Source organism: Lathyrus oleraceus, chromosome 7 (assembly GCF_024323335.1).
Source record: "Lathyrus oleraceus cultivar Zhongwan6 chromosome 7, CAAS_Psat_ZW6_1.0, whole genome shotgun sequence".
NCBI lineage: Eukaryota > Viridiplantae > Streptophyta > Magnoliopsida > Fabales > Fabaceae > Lathyrus > Lathyrus oleraceus.
Window position 1 is genome coordinate 276,887,012 of NC_066585.1, and position 14,571 is coordinate 276,901,582.

General features: G+C 33.8%; 1 protein-coding gene across 1 annotated transcript; it reads right to left on the reverse strand.

Moving 5' to 3' along the window:
* Positions 1-7,685: 7,685 nt before the first annotated feature.
* LOC127104996 (NAC domain-containing protein 6) lies at positions 7,686-9,712 on the reverse strand. The gene is made up of 3 exons (XM_051042146.1): positions 9,340-9,712; positions 8,917-9,185; positions 7,686-8,386 (listed from the first exon to the last, which is right to left on the reverse strand). The coding sequence occupies exons 1-3, from the start codon at positions 9,521-9,523 to the stop codon at positions 7,934-7,936; spliced, it is 906 nt and encodes a 301-aa protein (XP_050898103.1). The 5' UTR covers positions 9,524-9,712; the 3' UTR covers positions 7,686-7,933.
* Between the last annotated feature and the right edge of the window lie 4,859 nt (positions 9,713-14,571).

The window sequence follows — 14,571 nt, forward strand, 5'->3', positions numbered from 1 at the left end:
CGGATTCCTTCAATCGCAGTGCTAGCTGTTATGAATGAAGGCTTTGAGTGAGAGAAAGAGGGAAACAAAATTCCAAGTCTCTACTTGAATTTCTGTCTGAGTGGAATGGAGTGACAATGCTTCTACCCAAGGGGTTCTATTTATAGAACCACTTGTGTGGGCTTCAAGCCAAAAAGCCCACTTAAGTGCATTTTGGCCCATATCTCATAATATGCCAAAATCACTTAAGTATTTGGTACCTTACCATATTTCGTCTCCCACTTAAGTGCACCGTACCTTACGGTGTTCCTTAATTATTCTATCTCTTATCAATCCGTCCTTTGTGTGTGACCCTATAGGTTTTTGCGACGTTGGCAATTATATTAAATCACGCATTTAACATAATAAACAGTGAGCGGTATCTAGCAACACATCATTGCTACCCAAGTCACGAAAATGTCATGTGATCTGGCAAAACCTCCTGTGATAATAATTATGTGTATAATTACCCCTTTGCCCTTATGTCTATATTGAACACAAGGTATAGACCGTGTCACCCTTGTCCAGTTCAATATTGGGCCCATAGACATTTATCCTGTTACGCAGGATTGGCAAATTCCATCTAGGACACTCATGTTCCTCAGCATGCTTCGTGGAGTACCCATCAACTGTCTTTATGGTTATCCAGTTACGGACAACGTTGGATCAGCAATAAAGCACTCGACTCTACATCTAGGATCCATAGTGGTTTCAGGTCGAAGAGTGGTATACACTATTATCACCATGAGAATAACTTATGACACTTTGCATAACTTTCTATATAGTATTCTCATAGCGGGTCAATCCGGTATAAATATTACTCCTAATATTCATACCTATGTTTAAGACTTGATAACTCTTTATCCATGATCCATGAGATGTGATCATCAATCTACAAACATAATAGTCTTAATGCTTTAATGTTATCCCACTTCACATTAAAGCTCGACTACGGATACTTTAAGAATAGTGTCCTTATATTTAATGTGTTCTCATGATTAAGTCACACTTAATACATTAAACGGACTATCTATTCTAGGGACTTTATTAATCAACCATAATAAAGAAAATGCCTTTTATTATTAATAAATAATTCGATACAAGTACCAAAAAATATTGGCCTCTAGGGCTTACACCAACAGTAAGACCCAAATTAAATTCGATACGAGCAAGGAGGCGACGCAGATGACAACTTCCCCTATCGACGAATCATCCTCGTCACCAAAAGAATCCAACCCTGACCCAGAGTTACCATTATGCGCATATTGGACAGGAGCGGGAGAGTCCACCCCGTAGAAAATTTCAACGAGTTTGGGGTTCTCAACTCCAACAGATGACGAGGACTCATCACTATCTATACCAAGAGCATTGTTTATGGGCACACTCTCTAGGTTAACCATAATGACACACATAGAAAGGATGATGACGTGCCTTGAAAAGATAAGACACAAGAGGAAGAATGACCCACAAACTAAAAAAACAGCGAAAGACTGAAGTTACTGGTGCACTTGAACAAGAGAATGAACTCAGAAGAGGGAAGCAAGTTCCGAATGATAGACGAAGCAAAAGAGACGTTTGAAAGATAGCCAACCCCCTTTTATAATAAGATCAACAACAAACTAACGATCCAAATCAGTAGTTAAGGGGCATTCAAGGGTGATGAATCAATTGTTCCTTGGGAATATAAATGGTTCAAACGCACTCGAGCACCCTAGGTAGGGGAACCATGCCCTAACCTGCAGACCTAAAGTGATGCGCCTGAAAGGCAAGATAGACGTCTCAATGATGGGGAAACATTAATGCATTTGTCACCCATTACTTTCATAACTGATCCATAACTTTCCCGCTTCTTGCTACAGTCGGACATCATCACTAAGGATCGACCACAACTTCGAAAGATTTCTTGGCTAGTATACATCTGACAAGCCTTGAGGGCGACTGATTTGGGCCTACAGAAGGCCCGATACTAAAGTCCAATCACGCTCAAGCCCAATCAAGTTTTTTCAACGTATATAGTCATCACACTTGAGATTCCAAATACACTTTTATGATCTCCACATTTAATTATACTCATTTTGAACACCATAATTGACTTAAGCATTAAAGTGTTAACCTTGCAAGTGCTGCATCAAAAATCAGCATCGGCAATTCCAGAGTCCGACGTCATCAATCAATATCAATTCTGATTTAAATACGGAACAAAATTAAGTTGAATTTTTTTAATTAAGGATAAAAAATATTTTTTTAAGGGGTTCGTTCAAAAAAGAAATAACATAAACTTGTTAGTGTATCTTTTTAGTTCAAGGGTATTCAATTGAATCCCCTCGTAAAACCCTGCCTCAATCCATGTCTCTCACCTAATGCATCACGCTCCTATAGATCTCAAGTTTCAACAATTGTGAACATTTTAATGTTTCACCTAAAAGCATGAGTCATGTGGTACCTAAATTTTATTCAGACAATTAATAAAATTCAAAAAATGTGAGAACATCGTGTTTTATTTTCTCGCATTTTTCATCATTATTATTTTCTTTTAAAAATTATAAAAATGTGACAATACACAAAATATCTTGTGCAGATTGACAATGTGGCAAGTAACAAAATATCTTGTGCAGAAGGTCATGTCAAAGTTTGCTTGAAAATTTTCAAACTACTAATGATTTTCATGTTGGAACATAGGAAAGGAACCAAGACTTGGTAATCGGATTCATATTAATATTGTTAGTTACATTTTTTAATTATATATTTTAACTAATACTATATGTATCGTTTTCAATTCAATATCTTTTTATTTTACATTTATGATAAAAATAGATTTACTAATACATGATAAAAAAAATTAGAAAAAATATTCATTTATATGCTTTTTTAATTTAATTTTTTAGAATTACTTTTTTAATGTATTTGAATTAGTCAATTAGTTATTTTGGAATGAAAAAAGCGTTATTCTATTCATAATAATTGACTTTAAGATTTTTTTTTTTAAATATAAAAGTCTTTGTTATAAGAAAAAAAGAAAAAGATACAAATCAGGAGTTAGAGTTAGATAACTTGCAATTCATTGTACTACCTTGTTATTCCTAAGGTATTCCTAGGTTTGTTTCATTTTTAGATTTTGAACTTATGAATCTCACTTTGTTAAGATATTTTAGATACTTTTTCTTATTTTTTCTATCTTATGATATGATAGTCATTTTTCTTTGTTAATGTTGTAGTAAAATTTTATATATGATAATCAAATTTTATTAGAAGATAAAGTGTCTTCTTTGATGTTTTTTTCTTCCTCGATCAATAATACTTTTTGCACGAAAATGTTTTATTGAGTGACAATAATATAAAAAAAATATAATAGGGAAAGTTTTTGTATATAACATCGACGCATACTCTCTTTTAATATGAAGAAAATCTGACAAGAATTTTAACAAATCAAGATCAACCAAAATTCTCTAGCATAATATTTGATTTGTTTACTCTTAGTCTAAAGTAAGAGAGACACCAATACCTCTTGCGATTGAAAAAAGAATTTGTGGTTTCCAATATTCAATATAAAGATCATATATTTTAATCCAAGACTGTACATTAGTATTTTTAATCAAGTTTAGATTGAAGTCTAGTGTCCACGTGAATACTTAAAGAATACTATGAGATAGAGTCCACAACCCTACTCTCAAAATCCTTATGAGATCCTCAATAGATAAAAATGAAGAAAAAAAATATAAAAAAAAACTCTTACCAATAAGTTTAATGAACCATTTTCCAAGAACATTCCAAACAATATTTCATTTTTCATGTCGTGCATCAATTATTAAAAAATATTCTTCTCTCTTCAATATTGTCCTTCCCATCAAATACATTTTTGTAGGTCACAAAATCATCGACATAATCCTCTTATGAAATTTTTATGGTTATTACATCCTCGTGTGGGTAGTTGGTTTAGAGATATGTCTTAAATGTTTTTTAAAATATAATTGAATGTCTTCAAAATCAAATCATAAATCTTAACTAAATTTGAATCAAAAAAGATTTTAATGACTTTATAAACAATATTACGAAAGATTGCGACTTATATCTCTCATTAATAGTATTCCTTATTCTGCGAGGTTCTTCTGGAAGATTCAATTTGCTTTAATTGTAGCCAATTAAATTAAATAAGAATCCAAGACATAATAAATTATTTTATAAACTAAGTATCTTCTACGTATAACTGCAAAGACTAATCCCTCGAGTGTCGTATGACTATAATAGACTACAAACTTGTTGAAGGATAATTCATTATTTTAGTATTTCGCCTATGTAACATTATTGTTTGTGTATATAAGTAGATGTGTGCTTAACCATTAAGAATGTAATAGTTGTAAGAGCATTCTGTGTAGCAGTGTGTGCGTGCAACAATTTATTGTAATTGTTTTAGCAGAGTAGTGGAAGTTTGTTATTCTCTATTCTCTCTTCTTTCATCTTCATCCATTTCACCTTATGCACCAACAATTGGTATCTAGAGCGCCGGTTCAGATCCACATGGAAACACAGGGAACCACGAGTGAACGGTGAGGCATTGTGTGATTGATTTTGTTTCTTGAGTTTATGTTGAACTTTTGATTGGAATCGTAACAGAATCACATTTCTTGATTCTTCGGGATTGGGAAACAGTAGTGTTTGGTGAGATCTAATTTTTGCACAAGGTTGAAGATGAACGGAAACGGTAGTCTGAATACCAAGCTTCCAGTGTTCGGTGGCAAGAAATGGAATCGTTGGATGATTCATATGTGTGTGTTGTTTAATGCTCAAGATGTTCTTGATCTCTTCAATGACGATTACGTTCCGGTTGCACTTCCGGCAAATGCAACGGATGCACAGAGAAATGCTTAGCGTGATCCGAGGAAGAAGGATCATAATATGTTGTTCTACATCCATTAGTGTGTGGAAAAGAACATGTTTTAGAAAATCGAGGATTCAATGACGGCGAAGGCTACGTGGGACACACTGGTATGGTACTACAACGGTGATGCATCAGTGAAGAAGGTAAAACTTCAGTCTTTACGTAAGCAGTATTAGAATCTCAACATGAAGAACAATAAGAAGGTACTTGACTACATCTCTAGAGTAATTTTAATCACAAATGAGATGCTCGTGTGGAGAAACTCTCTCTGAAGAAAGTATCACTGAGAAGGTACTTAGATCTCTTACTCCTCAGTTTGATTACATCTTTGTAGCAATTGAACGTTCTAAGGATCTAAGACCATGAGAATAGAAGAGCTGCAAAGCAATCTAGAGGCGCAAAAGTTGCGTCTGACTAAAAGAACCTCTGAGACAGAGGTAAAGCAGACTCTGGAAACTTCTTTTGTCAAGAAGGACCAGAAGTGGTCTTGGTCAGAGACCAAGAAAAGACATGGTAGGTCTCAGGAGTCAGAAGCCTCCAATTCTGATGAGAAGAAATATCAGAAGGGAAGGGAGAAGCTTGACAAGAGAATGGTTCAATGTTACTGTTGTAATAGGTTTGACCACTTTGCTAAGGAATGTTAGTCAAACAAGGAAAGGAAGTCAGAAGAAGAAAACATAGCCATAGGAGATTATGATGATGAACACGTGTTATTGATGGCTTAAAAATCTGATGATGATGAATTGTGTGATTTCTGATTTCTGTTTTTGAAGGAGACTCTGAATATGAGTCAGAGTCAGAAGATGACTCTGAATCTAAAGTCGAGTCTGATTTTGAATATGAGTCAGAATCAGAAGATGAGCCAGAGTCTGAAGGTTCTATAGAAGAGTCGGAATCTGAGGGTTCTGAAGATGAGTCAGAGTCAGAAGATGACTATGAAGCTAAAGATGAGTCAGAATCATAAAATGATTCTGAAGGTGTTTCTAAAGGTGAGTTTGACTATGAAGGAGAGTATGACTCTGAAGGTGAATCTGATTCTAATTCATATTCTAATGTTGATTCAGACTCTGGTGGAGATCCAGACTCTGAAAGTGGTACTTCTGAAGTTCCATCGTTGATATTATTTCAGCGTCCGAAGGAGATTCTGAACGAGTTCATAGGCCACAAAGAATCAGAAAGATTCCAATAAGGTTTGTAGAGTTTGACATACTGCAAGATACTGAAGTAGACTCTAAAGGAGAATTCATTTAGTGTGCCATGTTAGTAGACTTTGAACCAGTGAGTATTGAAGAAACTCTCAAGAAGAAAGTGTGGATGAAGGTCGTGAAAGAAGAACTTGAGCTTCTAAACAGATTTGAGCTGCTGAATTGTAAGGTTGTTGTCACACCGTCAGAAATAAATCACAAATTGGATTCTGATTCTAAAGGTGATGATGTAGATACCACAACTTTCAAGCAGTTGGTTGTCTCTCTGAGGTATTTGTGTAATACCAGACCTGACATTTGTTATACATTTGGTATGATTAGTAGGTTCATGAGTAAGCTGAAGTGGTCCAATTACCAAGCTAATGTCAGGATCCTGAGCTATATAAAGGGAACTCTGAAGTATGGAGTTTTGTTCCCTTATAGAGGAAAGGCTAATTCAGAGTTGATGGGTTACTCAGACTCTAATTGATGTGGAGACAGATTTGATAGGAGAAGTACTTCTAGATACTTGTTTAAGTTTCTAATAAGTCTTATTTCTTGGTGTTCCAAGAGACAATCAGTTGTTGCTTTGTCAACATGTGAAGCAAAATATATTGCAGGTGTTGTGACTGTGTGTCAAGCTGTTTGACTTCTAAATTTACTGTAGGATCTGAAGATCGTCATAAACAAGTCTCCGAAGCTGATGATTGATAACAAGTCTGCAATCAATCTTGTCAAGAACCCAGTGTTGCATGGGAGAAACAGTATATTAAGACTAAGTATCATTTTCTGAGAATTCAGGTTCATAATGGAATGCTAAAAGTTATACACTGTATAACTCAGAAGCAGCTGGTAGATGTTCTGCCGAAAGCGATCAAGACTGATCAATTTCTCCATTTGAGGGATGTAATTGATGTTGTTAGTTTTGATTAGTTAAATCCTGAATTAAGGGATGATGTTGAAGGGTAATTCAGTATTTTAGTATTTCGCATATGTGACATTATTGTTTGTGTATATAAGTAGTAGTATGCTTAGCCATTAAGAATGTAATAGTTGTAAAAGTAGTTTGTATAGCAGTGTGTGTGTGCAATCAATTACTGTAACTATTTTAGCAGAGTAGTGAAAGTTTATTATTCTCTCTTCTCTCTCTTCTTTCATCTTTATCCATTTCATCTTGTGCATCAACAAAACTATCTCTAAGAAATTTAACTATGTTCATGTCTAAGGCTAAATTCAAACTTATGACCACCAGTTAAGCTGAAAGAGACTTCACCATCTCATCTAAATACTATTGAATAAGACATAATAAATAATTAAATTTATGACAAAAATTAAATATGTTTGATAATCTGAATATTATAGTTATTATAGTTATTTGGAAGTATAAAATCCTTATACAGTTTTAGTTAATCCGACAATTATAGTTATTTGACAATTTGACGATTATTTAAAAGTCTCTTTAAAAAAAGTCTTTTAATATATTTTTATTTTAAATTACTAAATACTTTTATTACTCTTTATTATTTTAAATATTTTTTTTTAGTAAAACTATTGATTTGTGCTGAGACATTAAAAATCATAATGTATTAGGAGCAATGGAGCATCAGTAAACATACAAAGTACATTGTCTACTTTATCTAATATCTCTTAAAAATGACAAAAGAGACTTTCATTATTACATCATCTAAAAACAGAGTAGAATTGTCAAGTTTCTTAGGCAGAAGTTACATTACATGAAATATTATACTTCTTGCCTAATTACTTTATCTAGTAGTAATACTATAATTTACGTTATGAATTAAATGACTGAATATACATAAATTCCAAAATAAACTTGTTTTGTTGATTAATGCAACTAGAAATTGAGGATGTTGGAGTAAGCAGTCCAGTTTTGTAGCCAAGGACTGTTAAGCTGAGTCCAAAAGGTATCTTGAGTCCAATCCGTTACGATAGGTAACTGTAACTCAGGAACATTGTCCTTCCCCAAGGGCAATTGCAACAATGTTCCACAAGCTTTTTTGTTATTATGACATGGTTTCTCAGTCATGGTCACCTGAGAAACCATATCATGAGTTTTTGTCTCTGTTTCATGTTGGGATTCTTCCTTAGGAATAACTTGTTGGAACAATATCGGTAATGACACGTGTTGGTCTTGTTGTGTGTAGTTAAAGGAGATTGTGTCCGTAGAGGAAGGTGGGGATGTAGGAGAACCCACCACCATTTGTTTCATCTCTTCTTCTTCAGCTGCTCTTTGTTCAAGCACTTTCAACGAAGTTGCCTTTCTATATATCTTGCACAACACTATGTCCTGTCATATAAATACCATAACATATTTTTAGTATTTATGTTTCATTATTTGTTGCATTTCCTCATGAATGAAACAAGAGGTTCATATAGGGACCACACAATAGATGTACAAAACGAAAAGTGTCACTACCTACCTATTTTCATGGAAACTTCCTTTTACATTTCAGCTATAAGATATACATGTTAATTAGTTATTTACCACTAACTAAGAAAATTAACTCATATTAGTCCAAGTTATGATACTAAAACACTACTAAAACATGGAAAAGTGTTAAAAAAATTACTAACATTCATTCATAAAAAAACCGCACTCTAAATAAATAGGCAACAGTTTAGGCTACGGTTTTAGTGATTTAGTCGCGATTTTCTATTGTTGTATAAAGGAAAAATATTGTAGAGGTTGAAATTTCTATGGTTATGACTTATGGTCAATTAATTAGTCATATGATAGGAACCAAAAATATAAAACAGAATGGGTCTAAGGTAGACTATATAGTTGAAATTCAAATGAAAAATGATATGATATAGTACCTTAGGCAAGGGGCTATTGTCAGGTAAACGATACTCATTCATGACCCAATCGGTCTTGCTTCCTCGTGGAGCTCTTCCTTTGTAGAAAACCAACGTCTTCCTCAACCCGATGATCCGCTTTGGATCCGATAACGTCACGATTTTCCGGTCCGAACCGGTTGCTTTCCAGAACCCTTTTTCAGTTGTGCGGTTAGGCCTTCCTCCACTGCCATGTTTTTTGTCCCTTGGCACAAAGAAATACCATTCTCTTTCCCCAACCTTTGACAAACCTATATATAATTCAAAACACATTAAAAACTTTCAATTATATAAAATATTATGGTCACTCTCTGACTTAAGGGATTAGTCTCTGTAATTACACGTACATGACCTCTAAAATTTCAAAAATATATGTGACAAAAAATAATATGATTCTGAATTTACCTGGCAAGTCCCAGGGATCATGGTGATAGATGTTGAGAAAACCAATGACATCGTAGCGAAGTTTCTTGCCGACGACCATGTTTTTAAGGTAGAAATCAAGGAGTTCTTCTTCTGTAGGGTGAAATCGGAATCCAGGAAGTGTAATTTCTTCATTACTCATGTTCATGTCTTCCATTGATGCCATGTATATATGCTATGTCTCTAATGATTTTTGTTGTGTTTTAGAAGAGGAACACAAAAGTTAGTGTTGGTGCTATTGCAAACACATTTGTTGAGTGAACATGGAATGGAATATAAGAGTGTATTTATAAGGAATGGTTTTTGTTTGGTGATTCATAGTGCTTGTGTGAAATAATAGGTTTTTTCATACTTTAATTATTAATTAATAACTGAGATTGTGCGATGACTTGGTCATATGAGCTGATTGTCTGCTGTTGGTACTACTGTAAGTCTATAGGGGAAGTGGAAATCCAACGGTTGAGATTGTGTAGAGGGTGATGGGGACCAATAGGGGCTGAAAAGTCTTTCAAAATTTATATTTGATATAATTAGAAAATGGACTAGTAATTGAATTTGAGGATGTAAACATTATGGGATTTGTGGATGGGACCCACGCGTCTTGACTAGAGACTAATTGTTGTGTGGGGTCAATGGATGACTCAAGTACATGTTGGTGTTATGCTTCCACATATTATTTTTCTTCTTATTTTGGACTTTTATCCTGTGATTCCTCTCATGGAATTTCTTGTTGATCAACAAGTTCTAGGAGGAAAAATATTGTAACAATGAGAATATGCAGATAAAATATGTCATAGCCAAATGGATAGAGTAGAAATTCAGTCCTTCAATTGTTGCTTAGTGAATAAGAAAAAGAAGAAAAAAAATGATGACATATTTTATATATATATATATATATATATATATATATATATATATATATATATATATATATATATATATATATATATATATATATATATATATATATATATATATATATATATATATATATATATATATATGAGAGAGATACCTAACTAACTTCAAATCTCAAAACTTCAATTTGTTATAAAATTAAACAAACTTTGTGTTTTATACAATAACCAAAACTCAAATGAACACTAAATGAAATTGAAATATAAATGTAAACTCAAATAAAATGCAACAATCTTGAATTTGAATTATATTACAACATCATTCCTTAATTCATATTCAAAATTAAAAATCAATAACACCAATTTCATCCCTCAAATTGATGACGTGTTCAGTTTTGATCGACTTGGTCGACACATCTGCAAATTTCTACTGAGTGCTGACGTGAACAACCTCAAACACACTATTATGAACTTGATGGCGTAGAAAATGATACTTTCACTACTATTAATAACCTCATTTCACCTCAGACGCGAAGGGAATATAACCTTGGTTACACATGCGAGGTAACGAAGGGTGACATGAAAACCTGTCACTTTACCCCTCGATTTTTTAATAACCAAGGGAAAAGTGACATTGGTCATGGGTTTGATCCGCAACAACTGCATTTTTTAGATTTTCAAAATTGCGTTAGTTTTTACCTCTGTTTTTAACAATAACCGAAAGGTAAAGTTCTGTTTACAAAATTTTATTGTAACATTTTTTTGTTTTAATCTGCAAAGCATCAAATTTGTTGACAAATTCTAAATCTTCTTCACCATCATCAACGATAACACCAATAACAACAACAAAAACAAAATCAATGGATTCCTTAAACATTAAATCTCAACAACAAAAACACAACAAAATACACGGAATCTTTAAACATTAAATCTCAACAACAACAATAACAATAAATAAACAAAATCAATAGAATCATTAAATACTAAATTTCAACAACAACAACAATATTAAACATTTTACTTGATACAAGTACAACAAACATTAATAAGTTACTTTCATGTTTTCCTAACTAACATTAAACACTTTTAACAAGAATTACTAGAGAAAAGATTACGTTAAGAAACTAATCATGAAATATTTTCATGCTCTTACTTTCATTATCATTGTTTTCAATATGTTAAGTTTAAATTTCAGCACTTTGCGTCAAAGATGGATAGTTGTGACATTTACATTTTGATTGGCTAGTGAGAGTGTTACGCAGATCACTAATGTTTCATATGGATTGATGATTTGACAATGTTTTGACCATTGTTGCTTTAAAAATGGATGGCAAATATTCGCTACTTTACCCCTCGGTTTTCAGCAAAACTGAGATACTATGTCATAATTTTTATTTAAAAAAATTAAAGGTGATTAAATGTAGTTGTTGGGATTCGAAAACGTGTCCTCTAAATACTTTGCCTCTCGATTTTCAGCAAAACAGAGGTAATATGTCATAAAAAAATTTTAAAAAATTAATAGATGGTAAAATATAGTTGCTAGGATTCGAAGACGTGTCCTCTAAATACTTTATCCTACAGTTTTCTATAAAACCGAAGTAATATGTCATAAAAAATGTGCTAAAATGTAGTTGTTGAGATTCGAATGTGTGTCCTTTAAATACTTTACCCCTCAGTTTCCAGCTAAATTGAGGGAATATATGGTATTTTAAGAATATATAAATTAAAATGTGACGCGTATATTGTTTACACCTCGGTTTTTTGTTCGGTGAGGTGAAAGTTTCATTATAAAATATATTATTTATAGTAGTATTTGTATCAATGTGATTACTTCTTCCATACAACACTGGATTCTTGGCAAAACTTATGGATGACTTATTGTCTATCATCAACCTGGCCAGTTTTCTATCCTTGAACTTCAGTTCCTGCAGCAAATTCATCAGCCAAACAGCTTGACAAGCTGATCAAGCACAAGTTGACAGCGCAACCACTAGTTGCTTCTTGGAGCACCATGAAATCGGAGATCCTAGATATATATACATGTATCATGTAGTGCTTCTTTTGTCCACTATATCCCCACACCATCCATAGTCTTAATATCATATCAGCTCAACATCATTTGACACTTCAGATGGAAACAAAATCACATGCCTCATAGTCCTTTTTACATACCTCAAAATCCTGACTGCAACTTGGTAATGTGACCACTTTGGTTTACTCATAAACCTACTTACTATTTTAAATTCATAACATATGTCAGGTTTGATGTTACACAGGTATCTCATAGAGCCAACCAACTGTTTGAAGGTTGTAGCATCTACATCCTCACCATCAACATCAAAATCCAACTTATGATTTGTCTCAGCAAGTGAGACTGCTTACTTACAATTCATCATCTCAAATCTCTTCAGCAGCTCAAGTTCATACTTCAGTTGGTGCACAATGATTCCCCTATCATAGTGTATAATCTCCATCTCTAGAAAATATACCATGTTTCCAAGGTCAGACATATCAAATGTATTCATCAACACCTTTTTGAACTTGTTTATCTCAGAAGTACAATTCACTGTCAGGAGTATGTCATCCACGTAAAGACACACCATAATCATATTGCCATTAGAAGTATGTTGCATACACACACCATATTCCATTTCACATTTCTTAAATCCTAGATTCTTGAAGAATGGATCAATTTTCAGATTCCAAGCCCTTAGAGCTTGTTTCAGCCCATACAAGGCTTTATGCATCTTGTACATTATCCCTTGTTTATTCTCTATAAAAAATCTAGGAGGTTGTAACACATAAACTTCTTCTTGCAATGGAACATTCAAAAAATCTAAATTTACATCTAAATGTATCAGAGGCAAATTCCTATTTGCAGTTATAGCAATAACCAGTCTTATGGTTTCATGTCTAGATACAGGTGAAAACACTTCAAAGTAGTCTAAAGCATGTTTTTTTAGGAATCCTCTAGCTACTAACCTTGCTTTATGCTTGTCAATTGAACCATTTGACTTTAGCTTTATCTTGAAAACCCATCTCACACTGATGGCTTTCTTGTTCTGAGGTAGAACTGTTAATTCCCATGTCTTGTTTCTTTTGATTTCCTCGAGTTCTTCCTTTATGGCGTTCACCAACACCTTCTTCTTGATACCCTCATTAACATTGACAGGTTCAGAGTCCACCATCTTGGCACTCTGTATGACTTCCAGAGTCAACCTCAGTATCATGCAACAACTCAAAGTCCGCAAGTGCCCTTGGCATCTATCTAATTCTTTATGGCTTTTAGAGTTGAGAAAGTTCACCTTTAGAGGCAGGACCACCTTCATAAGCTCTACCTTAAGAAGCTCCACCTTTAGAGGAAGAATCACCTTTAGAAGATTAATCACCTTTATAGTCAGGTCCAATGTCAGAGTTAGTCTCACCTTCAAAGCGAGACTCACCTTAAGAGTCAGAGTCATCTTCATAGCCAGACTCACCTTCGGAGTCAGAGTCGTCTTCAGATCCAGACTAACCTTTGGAGTCAGAGTCATCTTCAGAGCTAAACTCATATTCTGAGTCAGACTCCCTTCAGAGGTATAATCTTCTTCAGAGACAGAATCTCCTTCAAAGGAAGACTCAGACTCTAATGTTAACATTGTAATAGAGTTGGATTGAGACTTGTTTCAATCCCATGTTTTTGATTCTTTCACTATGACGTCTCTGTTGACTTCAACTTTAATGGTGATTGGGCAATATAGCTTATAAGCACATGTACAGTGGTAACTTATAAGTAACATGACTATGCTTTTGTCACTAATTTTCTTATAGTAGCATCTGGTATATGTTTGTAACATACAAAATCAAACACCTTGAAATGGATAAAAAAATTCTTTAACTTCTTTGTTAGACATCTGTTGAGCACATATGTTGATGTGGTAATTTCTTCACCCCATATGTGTGAGGTAGATTCTTCTCCTTCAGCATGTTTCTTGTCATGTTAAGAAGAGTTCTATTTCTCCTTTAATCAACATGTTTCTTGTCATGTGAAGAATTCTTGAACTCTGTTGAATTGAACTCACCTACACCATAGGTTTTGAGGATCTTCAATCTTTGTCCACTTTGGTTTTCAGCCTTCACTTTGAACTTTTTGAACTCAGAAAACACCTCATGTTTGAACTTTATGAGTGCTACCCATGTCATTCTTGTTAACCCATCCACAAATGACACAAAGTACTTGCTTTCTCCAAATGAAGGTACCTCAAATGGACCATATACATCAGAATGCACCACACCCAAAGCACAAGTGCTCTTGAAGGCATTTATGATTAGAATGGCAATATTGGTTGCTTGCCTCTCTTTCATATATCTCATAATT